A 23,176-nucleotide genomic window follows, 5' to 3' on the forward strand; every position below is an offset into this window, starting at 1 on the left:
TCGAGCCACCGGCATTGCGAATCTTCTGGAAGGTTACTTACCATTTTAGGACTTCTAGAAGGTTCCTAAACAATTTTTTCTGATTTTTTTCTCAGTTTTGGTTTTGTTTCTATTTTTCTAGTTTTAATTTTTTGTTCTGTTTCTTTTGGAAAAAGTCATAATATTTTTTAAAAAAATCAACATATTGAAAAAAAATCATTTTTTTTGCAAAATATGATCGGAAATCCTATTTTGTCATTATTTTTCAAGAATAGTTCGTGTTTTAAAACATGTCCAGAATTTTTAAATTTGTTCATCTTTTCCAAAAAATGGAGTTTCAAAATTTTCCTTTATGGTTTTTAACGTTGTTCGCAATTTAAAAAATCATAATTTGAAATTTTGTTCGTGTTTTCAAAAAAGCTTACAGTTGTAAAAAAAATCATGTGATTTTTTCCCATTTTTTCAGAATTTAGATTTTTGGTTATCATTTTAAAATGTGTTTGGAATTTCAAAATGTTTTCCAATTTTTTAAAGGTTATTCTAGTTTTCAAAAAAAAGTTCTCATTAATATTTTTCATTGGTTCAAATAATTTTTGCATATTAAAAAAATCATGGATTTCAAAAACAATTAGCGTATTAATAAAAGTTCATGGATTTCAGAAAATGATCGTGTTTCCGAATTCTGTTTTCGAATTTCAAAAAATGTTTCTGTTCTAGAAAATTGTTCACATAATCTAAAAAATATTTGGTATTTAAAAGATGTTCACGTTTTCAGTGAAACGTTCGAAAGCTTCTGTGTGTTAATAAGAGACACGCGCTAACTTGTACTCCCTCCGTCCGAAAATACTTGTCATCAAAATGGACAAAAAAGGATGTATTTAGAACTAAAATACATCTAGATACATCTCCTTTTATTCGTTTTGATGACAAGTATTTCCGGACGGAGGGAGTAGTTGGAATCTGTTGATAGGTCGACTGGCTAGCAGCGCGCTTCACATGGTCTAAGGTCGCGTGTTTGAATCTCGGCATCGGCTTTATTCTTTTTGTCACTATATATATGCTCTATTTCAGTTGCTCTTAGTGGGCCGGCCCAGCAGCGGGCGTGCTGCTCTATTATACGTCTCGATGGATGATGCACATACATACGAAAGTTGTTAAATGTTCATATACCCTTTATACGTTTTGTATGGGTTGTACTGAAACGGGACTCTTCCGGCGAATTACAAGAGATATTTAGGGCAGCTAGCTGCCAATTCCCACATCACTTCTTCAGTCGCCTAGACATTCTTACTTAAGCAAGATCAGCTCCATGCATGTACGGTCCCGACAATTTCATGGAGGCATGAAACCTGCCTTTGCCTCGTGTATACGCACGCACGGTCCAGATTAGTCGGGGGCAGTTAAGTATATCTAGCTGTGTATTTGGACATTAGCTAGGCAGATGCTGGTATAAGTAGGAGGACCAGCTAGCTCCCGGTTCAGTGAGTCCACAGCTGATTGAATCAGGTCAAAAGGACAAAGCACATTGTGTCCAGAAAAAGAAGAAGCAAAAACAAACTCAGTTTACGGCTAGCTAACGGAAAATGAGCAGCCTGGAAGAAGCACTGCTGCAGAAGCCGCCCCCGTCGGTGGTTGTGTGCCACCACGCCGCCGCGGCCTGCCACCATGAGGGGTGCCCCGGGTGCGCCATGGACCGGAGGAAGGAGAGCCTCCGCGGGAGGATCCCTTACAAGGAGCTTTTCTTCGTCGCTGCCACCACTCTCGCTGGATGTAAATTTCTACTATCTATCCATTTAACTGTCTATTTATTTGCCCGTCTGAATAAACCAACAAGACTATCATGTCTGCAAAACCACGTCCGCCTCATTGGTCTAACATTGCCTTCCCTGAGAGAAATTTCTTGATCGAGCTTATGCTTACCATGTCCATGAGAAATTGTATGTAGCGACATGCATCAATGAAAAAGAAAACAACCAGCAACACGAGCAGCACACGTTGGTACTTGGTTGCTGTCATGCTTATGTATTCTTCTACTACATACATTTGTTTCCATATGCTGGATTATTTAGTTCCGCTCAAACCTAATTAATATACTTCACTATTATATTCTACTACTTATATAATAGCAATAAGATATGCTTTTGCTTTGTCCTTTTCAGCTCTACCAATCACGTGCCTCTTCCCCTTCATGTATTTCATGGTATGTATTACATTGCAAATTAAATATACTACATTAGTGTACAAAACTTTATGAATCTTAAAAGGTTACTACTCGAAGCTAAAGAAGAAGAGGAACTAAAGTTAAGTTCGGATACCTCTCAAAAGGCAAAAGTTAAGGTTGGGTGTATTTACTTTAATTGCTAGTTTTTCAGGTCAATGAAAAATTACACCCACCAAATATGAATCGCTCCGCCTTTAAATTCATAATAGAGTAAAATTCAGTTTTTACACTCTAGCTACTTTGGTATTTTTTACGGTAGTTAACCCATTTAAAAGTTTTCATTCGAATTACCTCATTTTGTAAAGGTTTTGTCAGATTTTACCCCTTTTAATTTTTATCGTGAGTGGTCTTATTTAGGAAATATCAATTTTACACTGGAATTTGAATGGTTAGTAATTGGCCTCAACAATCAAATCAATCACACAAAATCTATGCACAGTTCTGGACCTGTGCCATTGAAAACCATTATTGGCGCAAAGACAAGTAACATAATAAGCAATAAAAATTACATCTTGTTGAGGAAATCGTTAACTGGTAACTGCTCGGCCGGCTGGCGAGTAGGGGATTAATTGGTTAATCGACAAGTTAATCGGGCATTTAATCACTTAATGGGACGAATTATCAATTTATCGGCTACTCGATGACCCTATGAGTAGGGATTAATCGGCAAGTTAACTGATTAGTCGTACGAATTCTTGAACAGGTTGCTAGTAGTACTTTATGACATTGACATGCTAACACACACATATCCATGAACTATATATTCATGCCATTGATATTCCATTTTATTTGTAGAAGCACTGAACCACTAGCCACTAGGAAGGCCACTTCCACACTCTGTAATTTCAAAGTAACTTTTCTTGAAAAATCGAATAACATCACTTCCATTTAGAAACACATATCTGGATAGGTTTGGTATATACTCCCTCTGTCCCAAAATATAAGAACGTTTTTAACACTAGTGTTAAAAACGTTCTTATATTTTGGGACAGAGGGAGTAAGCCAGAAGGTTTCGAAGTGTTGACTGCTCGTACTAAGCAGGGCACTTTTCATTTCTGATTGTGCCAAGAAACTGAACCGCGACGTGGCACACCACATATACCTGATATCCGGGACCTACCTGGCAGATTGCTCCCCAAAAAATTACAAGGGGTAAAAACTGGCAAAACCTCTCTAAATGGGGTAACTAGCGTAAAAATGCCAAAGTAGGGGGTAAAAACTGAATTTACTCTTCATCATAAAATCATAAAAGAACCGCAAAAAAGTATGGGAAATTATTCATTTATCTATAGGAGATAAAGGTCGCAACTTTGCTTCATAGAAGTAACACAACATCTCAGGACCTCAGTTGCTTCATGCAAGTAGTACCTCATCTCCCTACTGTATCCCTTTCTACAGGTTAGAGACTTCAACATTGCTAAAAGAGAGGAAGATATTGGATCCTATGCTGGTTTTCTTGGTACGGCTTATGCCTCCTCTGTTAAAAAATAACGCATCATCATTTAGCTATTAATTTTCAGAGGTTGTGTCATGCCACGCATATTTAGACCCATTTATTGGTCTTATCAAATGCAGCTGCTTCATACATGATTGGAAGAGCCATTACCTCGATATTTTGGGGTATTGCCGCAGATCGTCTCGGACGAAAGCCTGTAATTGTATTTTCAATGCTATCTGTGTAAGTGTGATATGGATTCTAATTCCATTCAGCAGCAGTTCTTGTGAGCAAGTGTATAATAATTCAGTAGTCACTTAGCCGTTTCACTTGTATATTGCAGGGTCATACTTCAGATATTCTTCGGGCTAAGTACAAAATATTGGATGGCGATTGCTGCAAGACTTCTCCTAGGTTCTCTAAATGGATTACTTGGACCAATTAAGGTACTTGACCTGTAGCAGTTTCATTCAACATGCAGATCTAGGCCTCACAGTTGTGATCTATATGTTGGGTCTGTGATAACATAAACTGTGTTGATCTTTCACAAAAAAAAACATAAACTGTACTATTCATTGCAGGCTTATGCCATTGAAGTTTGTCAAACTGAACACCAAGCTCTTGGCATCTCAGTTGTAATTTTCTTGAGCACCTTTACGTTCTTTATTTACAATTTTATTACTATTCTTATATGCCATAGTCCTCTTAGAGTAATGTAATATTCTTTAAATGTTCTTTAATAAAAAAAAGCATAATTACAGGTGAATACCGTGTGGGGCTTGGGTGTTGTTATTGGTCCAGGTCTTGGTGGCTACCTTGCCCACGTAATTAATAGTCCATTCTACTTGTGTAATCGTAATGAAGCTTTATACAATCTTATAATTTGATTCATTTAGTTGATATAACTGAAATAGTTTCAACTCTTGGATAAAAGTACATACTATTTTTGCTATTTATTTTGGGCTGAAGGTATTATTCACTTGTACAATTGTTAGTTCAACAAAAATAAAGAGATGAACTGCTTTCATTTCCTAATTTCTACATTTTCCTTTTTGTCAGCCTGCTGAAAAATATCCAGAGACATTTTCCAAAGAGTCAGTTTTCGGGAGGTAGATCCTGCAAGGACAAGATATATTTAAATTCTAATCTGCTTGCAACCACTTCATGACTCATTGCTAATTAATTGAATTTGCAGGTTCCCATATCTTTTACCTTGTCTCACTGTGTCAATCTTTGCTGCCATTGTTCTAATAAGTTGTATATGGCTTCTGGTAAGTACAGTACAGAAGCAATATATCATCCCACTTCTGACCTTCATTCTAGGCATATGTTTTTGTGGAATTAGGCATTGGTTTTTCCACATTAATTTGCTAATACCGAACGTACCCTGCCTAGGCTATATACAACTTCATCATAGGAGTATGTTTCAATAAGTTCAGATATCTTCTAATGTTTCCATTAATATGGTTACTCAAATGGATTAACAGGAGACTATACATAAACATAAGATTACTGAAAAGGATGTCAGAATAGTCAAAGCCTTGCCATCGCAACAGGCACATTGGGATATGCCTCGTAAGAAGAGTTTGCTTCAGAACTGGCCATGGATGTCAACTATGCTATCATATTGTTTGTTTGGTCTTCATGAAACGGCATATAGTGAGGTAAAATATTTTGGAATTCTTGTCCTTAAATTTGTGCATGTCAGTATGTCACATGTCTTGCAAATCCATCTAAATGTGTTTTTCGTTGGTAAATCACTCTAATGCTACTCAATTAATTTCTCACATCACCTTTTTTTACTACATGGATCAATGTTTAATATTTCGAATTCTCTAATATTAGAACTATAATTATCTTTCAATACTAGATACTTTCCATATGGGCTGTGAGTGACAGAAAGTATGGCGGCCTTAGCTTCTCATCTGGAGATATTGGTCAGGTTCTTTCTGTGTCAGGTATGGCATCCCTCTGCTTTGACCTGTTTATTCTGAACATTTTGAACTTTTCATGCTGCAGGTGGGAAATAATTCTGTTTCTCCTTTTGCTGCAGGTGCTAGTCTTCTTGTATATCAGCTTATAATTTATCATTGGGTTAATAAATTTCTCGGGCCACTCAATTCATCGCGCATTGCTTCCGTGAGTTGGCTTACAAATTGTGACTTCGTTGGAAATTAATTAATTAATTGTTTCATGAGCATAACTCCTATATTGACAATGGCCTTGCAGTCTCTATCTATTCTTGTACTCGCTACGTTCCCCTTTATGACATATCTATCGGGAACAAAACTGTCTTTCGCTCTTTACGCTGCAGCCATGACGAAAAGTGTTCTCGGAGTAAGCATTCCCACGCTCTTCCTTCACTGAAATTCTGGATGATAAGTAGATTAAAGTGCTGGAGACTCTACCCTTCTAATTACCAAAAACAAAATGATCACTTTACTATATACTCTTGTATTAAGGCACATCTAATCCTCTCTTCAAAACTTATACAGATTACTATCAGTTGTGGAATGTGCCTTCTTCAGAACAATGCAGTGGTATGTATATTAGCACCGATTAGATGAATTTTTTGCAACACTGTCATTGTTTCTGAAATACAATATATACCAGCGTCAAGACCAGAGAGGCACTGCAAATGGTATAGCGACAACCGGCATGTCGTTTTTCAAGGCAGTTGCTCCAGTAGGGGCAGGAATTCTGTGAGTATACCTCATATCATCAAAAAGATATATAGTAAACAATTGATACATCAAGCTACTAAATTTCTGATCTTACGGGATTTGCAATTCACAATCGCCTGTTGTGCTCTTGATAAACGGAAGAGTTCACATCATCAATAGATAATTTTACTGAACATGCATTGATCAACGCAGATTCTCATGGGCGCAAAAACGTCACGATGCCACCTTCTTCCCAGGTGATTAACTAAACTATCAGCTTATAATTTATCATTGGGTTTAGCATTGGAGAAGGCATGGAGGGAGAAATAGAAATAATTCATTTCTTATTGAATCTGCAGGTGATCAAGTGGTATTCTTGATGCTGGTTGTGGTGCAGCTCTGTGGACTGATATCTACCTTCGAGCCATTCCTGGTCTTGCCTCCAGTAGAAGAATGTCGGTAGGACATAGAGGGGAGATCAAATGTGCAACTGCAATGTTTAAAAAATGTGGACCCTACTAGGTATACCCAAGTCAAACGCACATGTGAGGAGGATCATTGACCAAGTCAAAACTTTTTCATGTGTTAGTACCGAATGGTTATCAGAGACAAGAGCGGTTACCCATGTGGGAAATGCTTTCTACACTTTTTTTAGATGTAATGCTTTCTACACTTGATAGCGGTTTGAACAGTTTAAGACTCAAACAAATACCCGATACAAGACAATTGAAGGGAAAGCTCTTGGAAAAACCGATACTCTGTATTTTGTATAAATATGTGGTCAGTGTTCCATTTATGGTGTAGTATATGGTAAGCCAAGTTTTTTTAAGGGAATGCCATATGGTAAGCTTTGTCATTCAATAACAGTGTTAGATCGTTAGTAGGACATGAAATAAGAAGCTAGGAGCATCCACCTCCCATACATGATCAATATATATACTCCTCCTTATGGAAAGAAATGAGGGATTGACTCTCCCTGGTTTCCAGAGGCCGTCTCCTCGTCTATCCATCGATGCCTGGTTTCCAGCTGCCGTCTCATCGTCTATCCATCGATCTCTGGTTTCCTGTCGCATGCCATTGATCCATCGTCCACTCGCTGCACCTCATGCGGATCGGCCTGGCATCCAACGTTTTGTAAGAGGGGTTAGGTGTTGGGGAACGTAATTTTCTACGTTCACCAAGATCAATCTATGAGTTCATCTAGCAACGAGAGAGAGGAGTGCATCTACATACCCTTGTAGATCGCGTGCGGAAGCGTTCAAGCGAACGGGGTTGAGGGAGTCGTTCTCGTCGTGATCAAATCACCGGAGATCCTAGCGCCGAACGGACGGCACCTCCGCGTTCAACACATGTACAGTTAGCGTGACGTCTCCTCCTTCTTGATCCAGCAAGGGGGAAGGAGAGGTTGATGAAGATCCAGCAGCACGACGGCGTGGTGATGGATGCAGCAGGGTTCCGGCAGGGCTTCGCCAAGCGACTACGGGAGGAGGAGGTGTAGCAGGGGAGAGGGAGGCGCCAAGACTTCAGGGTGCGGCTGCCCTCCCTCCCCTCCTTTTATATAGGCCCCCTGGGGGGGCGCCGGCCCTGGAGATGGGATCTCCCAAGGGAGGCGACGGCCAGGGGGGTGGAGTGCCCCCCAAGGCAAGTGGAGGCGCCCACCCCCCACCCTAGGGTTTCCAACCCTAGGTGCAGGGGGGGCCCAAGGGGGGCGCACCAGCCCACTAGGGGCTGGTTCCCCTCCCACTTCAGCCCACGGGGCCCTCCGGGATAGGTGGCCCCACCCGGTGGACCCCCGGGACCCTTCCGGTGGTCCCAGTACAATACCGGTGACCCCCGAAACTCTCCCGATGGCCGAAACTGCACTTCCTATATATAATTCTTTACCTCCGGACCATTTCGGAACTCCTCGTGACGTCCGAGATCTCATATGGGACTCCGAACAACTTTCGGTTTGCTGCATACTCATATTCATACAACCCTAGCATCACCGAACCTTAAGTGTGTAGCCCTACGGGTTCGGGAGACATGCAGACATGACCGAGACGGCTCTCTGGTCAATAACCAACAGCGGGATCTGGATACCCATGTTGGCTCCCACATACTCCTCGATGATCTCATCGGATGAACCACGATGTCGAGGATTTAAGCAACCCCGTATACAATTCCCTTTGTCAATCGGTACGTTACTTGCCCGAGACTCGATCGTCGGTATCCCAATACCTCGTTCAATCTCGTTACCGGCAAGTCACTTTACTCGTGTCGTAATGCATGATCCCGTGACCAGACACCTGGTCAGTTTGAGCTCATTATGATGATGCATTACCGAGTGGGCCCAGAGATACCTCTCCGTCATACGGAGTGACAAATCCCAGTCTCGATCCGTGTCAACCCAACAGACACTTTCGGAGATACCTGTAGTGCACCTTTATAGTCACCCAGTTACATTGTGACGTTTGGTACACCCAAAGCACTCCTACGGTATCCGGGAGTTACACGATCTCATAATCTAAGGAAAAGATACTTGACATTGGAAAAGCTCTAGCAAACGAACTACACGATCTTTGTTCTATGCTTAAGATTGGGTCTTGTCCATCACATCATTCTCCTAATGATGTGATCCCGTTATCAATGACATCCAATGTCCATAGTCAGGAAACCATGACTATCTGTTGATCAACGAGCTAGTCAACTAGAGGCTCACTAGGGACATGTTGTGGTCTAAGTATTCACACGTGTATTACGATTTCCGGATAATACAATTATAGCATGAATGAAAGACAATTATCATGAAAAAGGAAATATAATAACAATCCTTTTATTATTGCCTCTAGGGCATATTTCCAACAGTCTCCCACTTGCACTAGAGTCAATAATCTAGTTACATTGTGATGAATCGAACACCCATAGAGTTCTGATGTTGATCATGTTTTGCTCGCAGAAGAGGTTTAGTCAATGGATCTGTGACATTCAGATCCGTATGTACTTTGCAAATATCTATGTCTCCATCTTGAACATTTTTATGGATGGAGTTGAAACGACGCTTGATGTGCCTGGTCTTCTTGTGAAACCTGGGCTCCTTGGCAAGGGCAATAGCTCCAGTGTTGTCACAGAAGAGAGTGATTGGCCCCGACGCATTGGGTATGACTCCTAGCTCGGTGATGAACTCCTTCATCCATATTGCTTCATGTGCTGCCTCCGAGGCTGCCATGTACTCCGCTTCACATGTAGATCCCGCCACGACGCTCTGCTTGCAACTGCACCAGCTTACTGCTCCACGATTCAACATATACACGTATCCGGTTTGTGACTTAGAGTCATCCAGATCTGTGTCGAAGCTAGAGTCGACGTAACCCTTTACGACGAGCTCTTCGTCACCTCCATAAACGAGAAACATGTCCTTTGTCCTTTTCAGGTACTTCAGGATGTTCTTGACCGCTGTCCAGTGTTCCTTGCCGGGATTACTTTGGTACCTTCCTACCAAACTTACGGCAAGGTTTACATCAGGTCTGGTACATAGCATGGCATACATAGTAGATCCTATGGCCGAGGCATAGGGGATGACACTCATCTCTTCTTTATCTTTTGCCGTGGTCGGGCATTGAGCCGAGCTCAATCTCACACCTTGCAATACAGGCAAGAATCCTTTCTTGGACTGATCCATTTTGAACTTCTTCAAAATCTTATCAAGGTATGTGCTTTGTGAAAGACCTATGAGGCGTCTCGATCTATCCCTATAGATCTTGATGCCTAATATGTAAGCAGCTTCTCCAAGGTCCTTCATTGAAAAACACTTATTCAAGTAGGCCTTAATGCTGTCCAAAAGTTCTATATCATTTCCCATCAAAAGTATGTCATCTACATATAATATGAGAAATGCTACAGAGCTCCCACTCACTTTCTTGTAAACACAGGCTTCTCCATAAGTCTGCATAAACCCAAACGCTTTGATCATCTCATCAAAGCGAATGTTCCAACTCCGAGATGCTTGCACCAGCCCATAAATGGATCGCTGGAGCTTGCATACCCTGTTAGCATTCCTAGGATCGACAAAACCCTCCGGCTGCATCATATACAGTTCTTCCTTAAGATAGCCGTTAAGGAATGCCGTTTTGACGTCCATCTGCCATATCTCATAATCATAGTATGTGGCAATTGCTAACATGATTCGGACGGACTTCAGCTTCGCTACGGGAGAGAAAGTCTCATCGTAGTCAACCCCTTGAACTTGCCGATAACCCTTAGCGACAAGTCGAGCTTTATAGATGGTAACATTACCATCCGCGTCCATCTTCTTCTTAAAGATCCATTTGTTTTCTATCGCTCGCCGATCATCGGGCAAGTCTGTCAAAGTCCATACTTTGTTTTCATACATGGATTCTATCTCGGATTGCATGGCTTCAAGCCATTTGTTGGAATCTGGGCCCGCCATCGCTTCTTCATAGTTCGAAGGTTCACCGTTGTCTAACAACAAGATTTCCAGGACAGGGTTGCCATACCACTCTGGTGTGGAACGTGTCCTTGTGGACCTACAAAGTTCAGTAGCAACTTGATCCGAAGTACCTTGATCATCATCATTAATTTCCTCTCCAGTCGGTGTAGGCACCACAGGAACATTTTCCTGAGCTGCACTACTTTCCGGTTCAAGAGGTAGTACTTCATCGAGTTCTACTTTCCTCCCACTTACTCCTTTCGAGAGAAACTCTTTTTCCAGAAAGGATCCGTTCTTGGCAACAAAGATCTTTCCTTCGGATCTAAGGTAGATGGTATACCCAATGGTTTCCTTAGGGTATCCTATGAAGACGCATTTTTCCGACTTGGGTTCGAGCTTTTCAGGTTGAAGTTTCTTTGACATAAGCATCGCATCCCCAAACTTTTAGAAACGACAGCTTAGGTTTCTTCCCAAACCATAATTCATACGGTGTCGTCTCAACGGATTTAGACGGTGCCCTATTTAAAGTGAATGTAGCTGTCTCTAGAACATATCCCCAAAATGATAGTGGTAAATCGGTAAGAGACATCATAGATCGCACCATATCCAATAGAGTGCGATTACGACGTTCGGACACACCATTACGCTGAGGTGTTCCAGGCGGCGTGAGTTGTGAAACGATTCCACATTTTCTTAAGTGCGTACCAAATTCATGACTTAAATATTCTCCTCCACGATCTGATCGTAAGAACTTTATTTTTCAATCATGTTGGTTCTCTACTTCATTCTGAAATTCCTTGAACTTTTCAAAGGTCTCAGACTTGTGTTTCATCAAGTAGACATACCCATATCTACTTAAGTCATCAGTGAGAGTGAGAACATAACGATATCCTCCGCGAGCCTCAACGCTCATTGGACCACACATCAGTATGTATAATTTCCAATAAGTTGGTTTCTCGCTCCATTGTTCTGGAGAACGGAGTCTTGGTCATTTTGCCCATGAGGCATGGTTCGCATGTGTCAAATGATTCATAATCGAGAGACTCTAAAAGTCCATCAGCATGGAGCTTCTTCATGCGCTTGACACCAATGTGACCAAGGCGGCAGTGCCACAAGTATCTGGGACTATCGTTATCAACTTTACATCTTTTGGTATTCACACTATGAATATGTGTAACATTACGTTCGAGATTCATTAAGAATAAACCATTGACTATCGGGGCATGACCATAAAACATATCTCTCGTATAAATAGAACAACCATTATTCTCGGATTTAAATGAGTAGCCATCTCGCATTAAACGAGATCCAGATACAATGTTCATGCTCAAATTTGGCAGTAAATAACAATTATTGAGGTTTAAAACTAATCCCGTAGGTAAATGTAGAGGTAGCGTGCCGACGACGATCACATCGACCTTGGAACCATTCCCGACGCGCATCGTCACCTTGTGCTTCGCCAGTCTCCGCTTATTCCGCAGCTCCTGCTGTGAGTTACAAATGTGAGCAACGGCACCGGTATCAAATACCCAGGAGTTACTACGAGTACTGGTAAGGTACACATCAATTACATGTATATAAAATATACCTTTAATGTTGCCGGCCTTCTTGTCCGCTAAGTATTTGGGACAGTTCCGCTTCTAGTGAACCTTCCCTTTGCAATAAAAGCACTCAGTCTCAGGCTTGGGTCCATTCTTTGACTTCTTACCGGCAACTGGCTTACCGGGCGCGGCAACATCTTTGTCATCCTTCTTGAAGTTCTTCTTGCCCTTGCCCTTCTTGAACTTGGTGGTTTTATTGACCATCAACACTTGATGTTCTTTCTTGATTTCTACCTCTGCTGACTTCAGCATTGAAAATACTTCAGGAATAGTTTTCACCATCCCCTGCATATTGTAGTTCATCACAAAGCTCTTGTAGATCGGTGGGAGCAACTGAAGGATTCTGTCAATGACCGCCTCGTCCGGGAGGTTAATGTCCAGCTGGGACAGGCGGTTGTGCAACCCAGACATTTTGAGTATGTGCTCACTGACAGAACTATTTCCCCCCATCTTACAACTATAGAACTTGTCGGAGACCTCATATCTCTCGACCCGGGCATGAGCTTGGAAAACCATTTTCAGCTCCTCGAACATCTCATATGCTCCATGTTGCTCAAAATGCTTTTGGAGCCCCGGTTCTAAGCTGTAAAGCATGCCGCACTGAACAAGGGAGTAATCATCAGCACGTGACTGCCAAGCTTTCATAACGTATTGGTTCTCTGGGATGGGTGCTTCACCTAGCGGTCCTTCTAGGACATATGCTTTCTTGGCAGCTATGAGGATGATCCTCAGGTTCCGGACCCAGTCCGTATAGTTGCTGCCATCATCTTTCAGCTTGGTTTTCTCTAGGAACGCATTGAAGTTCATGTTGACATGAGCGTTGGCCATTTGATCTACAAGACATATTTTGCAAAGATTTTAGACTAAGTTCATGATAATTAAGTTCATCTAATCAAATTATTTAATGAACTCTCACTCAGATTTGACATCCCTCTAGTCATCTAAGTGTTACATGATCCGAGTCGACTAGGCCGTGTTCGATCATCACGTGAGACGGACTAGTCATCATCGGTGAACATCTCCATGTTGATCGTATCTTCCATACGACTCATGTTCGACCTTTTGGTCTTTATGTTCCGAGGCCATGTCTGTACATGCTAGGCTCGTCAAGTTAACCCTAAGTGTTTTTGCATGTGTAAAACTGTCTTACACCCGTTGTATGTGAACGTAAGAATCTATCACACCCGATCATCACGTGGTGCTTCGAAACGACGAACTTTAGCAACGACGCACAGTTAGGGGAACACTTTCTTGAAATTATAATAAGGGATCATCTTATTTACTACCGTCGTTCTAAGTAAACAAGGTGCATAAACATAATAAACATCACATGCAATTATATAGTAGTGACATGATATGGCCAATATCATATAGCTCCTTTGATCTTCATCTTCGGGGCTCCATGATCATCTTCGTCACCGGCATGACACCATGATCTCCATCATCGTGTCTCCATGAAGTTGCTCGCCAACTATTACTTCTACTACTATGGCTAACGGTTTAGCAATAAAGTAAAGTAATTACATGGCGTTAAATCATTGACATGCAGGTCATACAATAATTAAGACAACTCCTATGGCTCCTGCCGGTTGTCATACTCATCGACATGCAAGTCGTGATTCCTATTACAAGAACATGATCTCATACATCACAATATATCATTCATCATTCATCACAACTTTTGGCCATATCACATCACATAGCAATTGCTGCAAAAACAAGTTAGAGATCCTCTAATTGTTGTTGCATCTTTTACGTGGCTGCAATTGGGTTCTAGCAAGAACGTTTTCTTACCTACGAATAACCACAACGTGATTTTGTCAACTTCTATTTACCCTTCATAAGGATCCTTTTCATCGAATCCGCTCCAACTAAAGTGGGAGAGACAGACACCCGCTAGCCACCTTATGCAACTAGTGCATGTCAGTCGGTGGAACCTGTCTCACGTAAGCGTACGTGTAAGGTCGGTCCGGGCCGCTTCATCCCACAATACTGCTGAAGCAAAATAAGACTAGTAGTGGCAAGCAAGTTGACAAGATCCACGCCCACAACAGATTTGTGTTCTACTCGTGCAATAGAGAACTACGCATAGACCTAGCTCATGATGCCACTGTTGGGGAACGTTGCATAAAATAAAATTTTATACGTTCACCAAGATCAATCTATGAGTTCATCTAGCAACAAGAGAGAGGAGTGCATCTACATACCCTTGTAGATCGCGTGCGGAAGCGTTCAAGGGAACGGGGTTGAGGGAGTCGTTCTCGTCGTGATCCAAATCACCGGAGATCCTAGCGCCGAACGGACGGCACCTCCGCGTTCAACACACGTACGGTCAGCGTGATGTCTCCTCCTTCTTGATCCAGAAAGGGGGGAGGAGAGGTTGATGAAGATCCAGCAGCACGACGACATGGTGATGGATGTAGCAGGGTTCTGGCAGGGCTTCGCTAAGCGACTATGGGAGGAGGAGGTGTAGCAGGGGAGAGGGAGGCACCAAGACTTCAGGGTGCGGCTGCCCTCCCTCCCCCCTTTATATAGGCCCCCTGGGGGGGTGCCGGCCCTGGAGATGGGATCTCCCAAGGGGGGCGGCGGCCAGGGAGGTGGAGTGCCCCCCAAGGCAAGTGGAGGCTCCCCCCACCCTAGGGTTTCCAACCCTAGGCGCAGGGGGGCGCACCAGCCCACTAGGGGCTGGTTCTCCTCCCACTTCAGCCCACGGGGCCCTCCGGGATAGGTGGCCCCACCCGGTGGACCCCCGGGACCCTTCCGGTGGTCCGGTACAATACCGGTGACCCCCGAAACTCTCCCGATGGCCGAAACTGCACTTTCTATATATAATTCTTTACCTCCGGACCATTCCAGAACTCTTCGTGACGTCTGGGATCTCATCCGGGACTCCGAACAACTTTCGGTTTGCTGCATACTCATATTCATACAACCCTAACGTCACCGAACCTTAAGTGTGTAGACCCTACAGGTTCGGGAGACATGCAGACATGACCGAGACGGCTCTCTGGTCAATAACCAACAGCGGGATCTGGATACCCATGTTGGCTGCCACATACTCCTCGATGATCTCATCGGATGAACCACGATGTCGAGGATTTAAGCAACCCCGTATACAATTCCCTTTGTCAATCGGTACGTTACTTGCCCCGAGATTCGATCGTCGGTATCCCAATACCTCGTTCAATCTCGTTACCGGCAAGTCACTTTACTCGTGTCGTAATGCATGATCTTGTGACCAGACACTTGGTCACTTTGAGCTCATTATGATGATGCATTACCGAGTGGACCCAGAGATACCTCTTTGTCATACGGAGTGACAAATCCCAGTCTCGATCCGTGTCAACCCAACAGACACTTTCGGAGATACCTGTAGTGCACCTTTATAGTCACCCAGTTACGTTGTGACGTTTGGTACACCCAAAGCACTCCTACGGTATCCGGGAGTTACACGATCTCATGGTCTAAGGAAAAGATACTTGACATTGGAAAAGCTCTAGCAAACGAACTACACGATCTTTGTGCTATGCTTAAGATTGGGTCTTGTCCATCACATCATTCTCCTAATGATGTGATCCCGTTATCAATGACATCCAATGTCCATAGTCAGGAAACCATGACTATCTGTTGATCAACGAGCTAGTCAACTAGAGGCTCACTAGGGACATGTTGTGGTCTAAGTATTCACACGTGTATTACGATTTCCAGATAATACAATTATAGCATGAATGAAAGACAATTATCATGAACAAGGAAATATAATAATAATCCTTTTATTATTGCCTCTAGGGCATATTTCCAACATTAGGCAGGGAGGCCCCCTCCTCCCACGCTTTATAAGTTTTATGCTCTACTGAAAGTGCAACTAATCCTTAGGTGGTTTGGTAATTCATAGCAACAAATATCTCACTGAACTAATGTCTATTCAAGATGAATATTTCAGGATGTTCAATGATAGGCATGGCATGACATAAAGATGTGGACCCCTCAAAATGCTAAGGACAAGGATTGGCAAAAGCTCAAGACTCTTCATCTTTGTTTAAGTGATCCAAGATCACATTGAGTCCATAGGAAAGCCAATAGTATTAAAAGGGGATGAGGTGTTGCATAATTGTATACTTGCTCAAAGTGCTTAGTGATATTGCTCCAAAACCCTCAGCCACTTTCTCTATCCAAATATGTCAAAATCCTAAACTCCAACTCGGCCCCACCGATACTTTCTATCCGGAGCCACTGAGTTCATCTTGACATAGCCACTGCCAGAAACCCTAACAGTTCGGTCACATCAATACGGATCTCGGTCCCACCGAGATGGCCTTGCCAGCGCTCTGTGACTTGTTGCATTCACTTTGGTCCCACCGGGTTTATGCAATCGATCCCACCGAGTTGGCTTGACAGATTCTCTGTTGCCTATTGCTTCACTTCGGTCTCACCGAGATGATGCAGTTGGTACCATCGAGATGAAGTTTGCCCTAAGCCCTAGCACATCGGTCCCACCGAGTTGTTCCAGTCGGTCCCACCAAGATTCCCAACGTTCATATTTTTTAATAGATCGGTGCCACCGAGTTTAACCAATCAGTGCCACCGAGATGGAAGCGGTAGTTGGGTCGGGATGTCAAAAGTGTGGAGAGGGTGGAACCTTTATATTTGGACATGAATTCCACCGTACACAAGAATGGATAAAATCATGAACATATGAACTGCCCTTTTGGACATGATAAGTTTGATTCCTTGCAATAGTTTTGCGATATGAAGATAATAATACATGAGTCATGTTGGCGATTAATTATGCTCTAGTAAGAATATTGGTGTTAAGGTTTGTGATCCCTTATGCAAGCATGAAAGTCAATAGTTATGCCATGAAATTACATCCTACTTGTGGTGCATTATTCAATGTTAGTTATGCTCAATGCTCGTTTATGTGAATTTTTGTTTCTTAGTTGGTTGCTTCTCAATCTATTTGCTAGCCTCCGTTTGTACTAAGTGGGAATACTACTTGTGCATCCAAAATCCCTAAACCCAGTTTTGTCCACCATATCTACCTATATGCGGTATTCTTGTGCCGTTCTAAGCAAATTTGTATGTTTCATCTCTAATTTTCAAAATAAATTTCCCTTTTGTGTGCTCATACCGCTCATGAAGCGGCAGGGGGTGGCCAATATTTTCCATGCTAGATGTGTTATTCTCAAGATGAGTGTTTATTCACTTGTCATTGCACGAGAGTACGACAAAGGTATTAGGGATGCCCAGTCCCGAAATGAAAAAGAAATTTACTTTATGTTGTCAAATAATAAATTCCTTGTAAAGTGTTAGTATGGAGGGCACCCGTGGATATGGCTAGCCATAGATTGTGAAAGAGTGGTGGAAAAAGAATAAACTTTATTTTCTGTTCGGGAACTGCCTATGATATATCTAGCATGGAAAGTGTTGGGAATTACTCGGTTGTTTTTTGTTGACAGGAAAAGTATGCCTCCCAAAATCTTTTATCTCTCAATTTAAGCTTTGAGCTCTGGCACCTCTACAAATCCCTTCTTTCCTCTGCGAAGGGCCTATATATTTACTTTATGCAATTTTTATTTCATTTGAGTCTCCATCTTCTCTTATAAAAACACCAACTAAGGGGCACTATGATCGTACTTGAGGATTGGATGTAGCTAATATGCGAGTGTGTTTCATGAATGGATCAATGATTGAGCATGATGATCTAGGGATAGCTTTCTTTAGTGTTGATATTTTGAAAGACATGGTTGCTTGTTTATATGCTTGAGTATTGATGTCCTCATGTCAAATTATAGACTATTGCTTTGAATGATTCAAGTCCAAATGTCTATGCTACAAAATAAAAGAGTATATGATAAATATGATAGGTAGCATTCCACATCAAAAATTCTGTTTTCAATTGCTACTTTAACATGAGAAGTTTTATGAAGAATTGTTGTTATGATACTAGGAAAAGTGATTGAAATTATCATTGGTCAAACTTGTGCACTTTGCTAGCATTCACACTTCATAAATTATTTCTTTTATCATTTACCTACTCGAGGACGAGTAGGAATTAAGCTTGGGGATGCTGATATGTCTCCAACATATCTACAATTTATGAAGTATTCATGCCATATTTACAATAATTTTATATGGTTTTGGTATGATTTATATGCAACTAACCTGGACTAACATTGTTTTCAGCAGAACTACCGTGGTGTTGTTTTTTGTGCAGAAATGAAAGTTCTCCAAATGAGCTGAAACTTTTTGATGATTTTTTGGAACAAAAGAGGCCCCTCAAGCTTCGTGGAAGGACGAGAAGGTGAAGGAGTAGGGCACAAGACACCGGGGCGCGCCTGAGGGGTCGGGCTTGCCTCGGTGGGTTGTGCTCACCTCGAGGCCCATCTTCGCGTGAAACTGATACGTCTCCAATGTATCTATTATTTTTTATTGTTCCATGCTATTATATTATCTGTTTTGGATGTTTAATATACATTAGTATGCAATTTTATACTCCCTCTGTCCCAAAATTCTTGTCTTCCATTTGTCTTGATATGGATGAACCTAATACTAAAACGTGACTTGATACATCCGTATTTAGACAAATCTAAGACAAGAATTTTGGGACGGAGGGAGTATTATTTTTGGGACTAACCTATTAACCAAAAGTCCAGTGCCAGTTTCTATTTTTTTTGCCTATTTTAGAGTTCTGCAGAAAAGGAATACCAAACGGAGTCCAAATAGAATGAAACTTTCGTGATGATCTTTCTTGGACCAGAAGAAAACCAGGAGACTTGGAGATGAAGTCGAAGATGCAACGAGGCGGCCACGAGGGTGGAGGGCGCGTCTCTGCCTCGTGGGCCCCTTATGGGTCTCCTGACCTAGTTCCTTCGCCTATATATATACTCCTATACCTTGAAAACAACCAGGGGAGCCACAAAACCACTTTTCCACCACCGCAACCTTCTATACCCGTGAGATCCCATCTAGGGGCCTTTTCCAGTATCCTACCGGAGGGGGGTTTGATCACGGAGGGTTTCAACATCAACACCATTGCCTCTCCGATGAAGCGTGAGTAGTTTACCACAGACCTACAGGTCAATGTTCTCCTCGATGTTCGGATCTATTCGATGTAATATATTCTTTTGTGGTGTGTTTGCCAAGATCCGATGAGTTGTGGATTTATGATCAGATTATCTATGAATATTATTTCGTTCTTCTCTGAATTCTTATATGCATGATTTGATGTCTTTGCAAGTCTCTTCGAATTATCGGTTTAGTTTGGCCTACTAGATTGGTTTTTCTTGCAATGGGAGAAGTGCTTAGCTTTGGGTTCAATCTTGCGGTGTCCTTTCCCAGTGACAGTAGGGGCAGCAAGGCACGTATTGTATTGTTGCCATCGAGGATAAAAAGATGGGGTTTTCATCATATTGCTTGAGTTAATTCCTCTACATCATGTCATCTTGCTTAATATGTTACTCCGTTTTTTATGAACTTAATACTCTAGATGCATGCTGGATAGCGGTCAATGTGTGGAGTTATAGTAGTAGACGCATAATCGTTTCGGTCTACTTGACACGGACGTGATGCCTATATTCATGATCATTGCCTTTGATATCGTCATAACTTTGCGCTCTTCTATCAATTGCTCGGCAGTAATTTGTTCACCCACTGTAATATTTGCTATCTTGAGAGAAGCCACTAGTGAAACCTATGGCCCCTGGATCTATTTTACATCATATTGTTTTCTCGTCGACTTGCCAATTTCTGTCGTTGTTCCTTTACTTTGCAATCTTTACTTTCCAATCTATAAGCCAAAAATATCAAAAATATTTACTTTACCATTTATCTATCTCTATCAGATCTCACTTTTGCAAGTAACCGTGAAGGGATTGATAACCCCTTTATCGCGTTGGGTGTAAGTTGTTCATTTTTTGTGCAGGTATTCAGTGACTTGTGCGTTGTCTCCTACTGGATTGATACCTTGGTTCTTAAACTGAGGGAAATACTTACTCTACTTTGCTGCATCACCCTTTCCTCCTCAAGGGAAAAACCAACGCAAGCTCAAGAGGTAGTAGAAACCGACACCAAAAAAACTTATAGATAGAGAAACCATCAGAAATAACCCTAGATCAGAAGTTCCGCCATCGCAAGCCTCTGTAGCCACGAAAAACCAATCTAGCCCCCGTTCCAGCACTCCGCCGGAGGGGAGAATCATCACCGGTGGCCATCTTCATCATCCCGGCGGCCACCATGATGAGGAGGGAGTGGTGGTCCACCCTCAGGGTTGAGGGTTTGTACCATTAACTATTTGTTTAATCTCTCTCTCCTGTTCTTGAGATGGCACGATCTTGATGTATCGCGAGCTTTGTTGTATCATATGGTGTTTTTTCCTCTCTATCTTGTTGTGAATTGAGTTTTCCCTTTGAGATTTCATTTTATCGGATTGAATACTTTTATGGATTTGAGAACATTTGATGTATGTCTTGCTATGAATACACGTGGTAACAATGGGGTATCATATTGATTCACTTGATATATGTTTTGGCACTCAACTCGCGGATTCTCGAGGTGACATTGGGGTAACCTATGCATAGGGGTTGATGCACGTTCTTGTCTTTGTTTCTCCGGTAGAAACATTGGGGCACTCTTTGAGGTTCTTTGTGTTGGATTGAGTATTATGAATCTGAAATTGTTTGATGCATATCGTATAATCAACTCACGGATACTCGCGGTGACATTGGAGTATCTAGGTGACATTAGAGTTGGTTGATGTGTATCATATGGTGTTATTTTAATAAGAAGTCTTGGTTAGATCGATCGAAAAGAATAGCTTGGTGTTATTTTAGTATGAACTCTAGGATAGATTGATCGGAAATAATAGCTTTGATGTGGTTTCGTACCCTACAAACAATTTCTTCTTATGTTCTTTGCTAGATAAGAACTTTGGAGTGATTCTTCATCGCACGTTGATGAATTGTTATATGATCTAATTAGATTAGCATTGTTGAGAGATTGCACTAGCGAAAGTACGTACCCTAGGCCTCATTTTCAAGCATTGTAATACTGGTTGTGCTCCATTTTATCAATTGCTGCCTTGCTGTTTTCTATTGTTACTATTACAAAAATCAATACCTACTATCCATATTACACCTGTATCACCATCTCTTCGCCGAACTAGTGCACGTATACAAATTACCATTGTATTTGGTGTGTTGGGAACACAAAAGACTTTTTGTTATTTGGTTGCAGGGTTGTTTGAGAGAGACCATCTTCATCCTACACCTTCCCATGGATTGATAAACCTTAGTGCATCCACTTGAGGGAAAATTGCTACTGTCCTACAAAAATCCGCGCTTGGAGGCCCAACACGAGCCTATAAGAATAAAGTTGCGTAGTAGACATCAGTCATCAACCATCTTATGAAACATTTGTAGTAGACAAACACCATCAAGGAGTACAAATAAATTTATCCTAATTAAACCAATTGGTATGAGCGGTTAGCCATCTCACATTTTTTACCCTCATTAAGGTTTTGAACAAAAAACACACAAGCCAGAGTTCACACACGATGGTTACAGAAATGTCAGGATGCAGTCTCTAAACGAGGCGGAGTCTGCAGTCACAATTCTCGCTTCAGCCATACAAAATAAAGCCACCGAAGTAACAGTAGCTTTGTACGTGTTTATTTATCATCTTATTCGGATAATCAAGGTAGTGAAAAAAGATCCAGGATATAGCTAGCAAAGTGCTTTCTATTTCTATTTAAGCGTATGTTTCTCTTTTATCCAGTACCTACCAATACCAACAACAGCCAAAGGTCTTTATACTTTAATTATCCACACTAGTTATTTTCAACCATGGTAGGGAGATTTTTATTTTAAATATAAACGATTAGTTACACCAAACACAAACTCCCATGGTAAAAAAAGGGGGTCTATCAAGGATTCCAACTTGACTAGGAAAGAAGTTGAAAGATGAGCTAGTCAATAATAATGAGAAGACAACATGTTGTACATAACTTAAGAGACATGTCCATATATGTAAACAATACTAGTATGTAGCTAGGGTTTACATTGAGTGGATACTAACGTAAACATGAGTGCTAATTCAGTAGTCAACTCTTTAACTTCATTCATAAACTTGTGTTGTTTCTAAGCTGTTCTAAATTTGTGTTTAAATTTTTGTTGCTGCTATACTAGCACTGATGCAGCTATGCTACTGTTGTTGTTTGACTTTACAGTGAAATTATGTATATTATCACTGTCATTGCTACTGCTGCTATGCTATCATTGTTGCTGCTATACTACTGGTGTTGTTGTTGCTGAACTTTTTATGTACACTGTATCTATTAACAAGCTAAAGAGTTCTATATATGTTCGTGTTATTGAAGTTTTTCTTTGCATTGAACCTATTAACTGGCTGAAGAGATCTATATATGTGGCTACAGATTCAATTAGATTCTTTCATTAGAAAAAATGCAACTACATATTCTGCAAAAGTAATGTGTCACCTGAAGATGCACAAAGGAGAAGGCATGGTCGTGGAGCGATTTGTCGTGTTGTATTATACTACTGCTGTAGATGCAATTCGCCTTTCCCAACGCGTTATGCTGCCGAAATTTTTGGTGAAAATTCATGCGACTTGTTAAAATTTTGTCCTTGTTTGTGAAGAAACGAAAACTTTAGGGTGTTGGCTGCAAAATATTAGGGACTTGATTGCCAGATTATATTTTCCGCGCGGGTGTTTCTTTTAGCTGGTGCGCGCACCCACAATCAAGTAAGAAAAAACTAGGTTGTTATCGTCCATTATTGCTTGGGATGTGTTCTGCTCATGGAATCACATATAAGCAGTGAAACCAAACCA

At 41.5% G+C, this 23,176-nt stretch overlaps 1 protein-coding gene across 1 annotated transcript; it reads left to right on the forward strand.

The window, feature by feature from the left end:
- The first annotated feature begins 1,485 nt into the window (after window positions 1-1,485).
- Window positions 1,486-7,112, forward strand: LOC119293338 (protein ZINC INDUCED FACILITATOR-LIKE 1-like). Its single transcript, XM_037571844.1, has 17 exons — window positions 1,486-1,749; window positions 2,139-2,179; window positions 3,599-3,659; window positions 3,776-3,878; window positions 3,979-4,081; window positions 4,217-4,270; window positions 4,397-4,459; window positions 4,695-4,744; window positions 4,831-4,906; window positions 5,123-5,299; window positions 5,506-5,593; window positions 5,689-5,774; window positions 5,865-5,972; window positions 6,131-6,175; window positions 6,249-6,337; window positions 6,512-6,555; window positions 6,658-7,112. Exons 1-17 carry the CDS (start codon window positions 1,563-1,565, stop codon window positions 6,759-6,761), a joined length of 1,479 nt encoding a protein of 492 aa, XP_037427741.1. The 5' UTR covers window positions 1,486-1,562; the 3' UTR covers window positions 6,762-7,112.
- Window positions 7,113-23,176: the final 16,064 nt, after the last annotated feature.

The sequence above is a fragment of the Triticum dicoccoides genome, chromosome 4B (assembly GCF_002162155.2).
Source record: "Triticum dicoccoides isolate Atlit2015 ecotype Zavitan chromosome 4B, WEW_v2.0, whole genome shotgun sequence".
Taxonomy (NCBI): domain Eukaryota; kingdom Viridiplantae; phylum Streptophyta; class Magnoliopsida; order Poales; family Poaceae; genus Triticum; species Triticum dicoccoides.

Coding starts and splice junctions, on each gene's coding strand:
- LOC119293338 (XM_037571844.1), top strand. CDS start 1,563: ATGAGCAGCCTGGAAGAAGCACTGCTGCAGAAGCCGCCCCCGTCGGTG. Junction 4,460..4,694: donor TTGGTGGCTACCTTGCCCAC/GTAATTAATAGT, acceptor CCTTTTTGTCAG/CCTGCTGAAAAATATCCAGA. Junction 5,775..5,864: donor ATTCATCGCGCATTGCTTCC/GTGAGTTGGCTT, acceptor ATGGCCTTGCAG/TCTCTATCTATTCTTGTACT.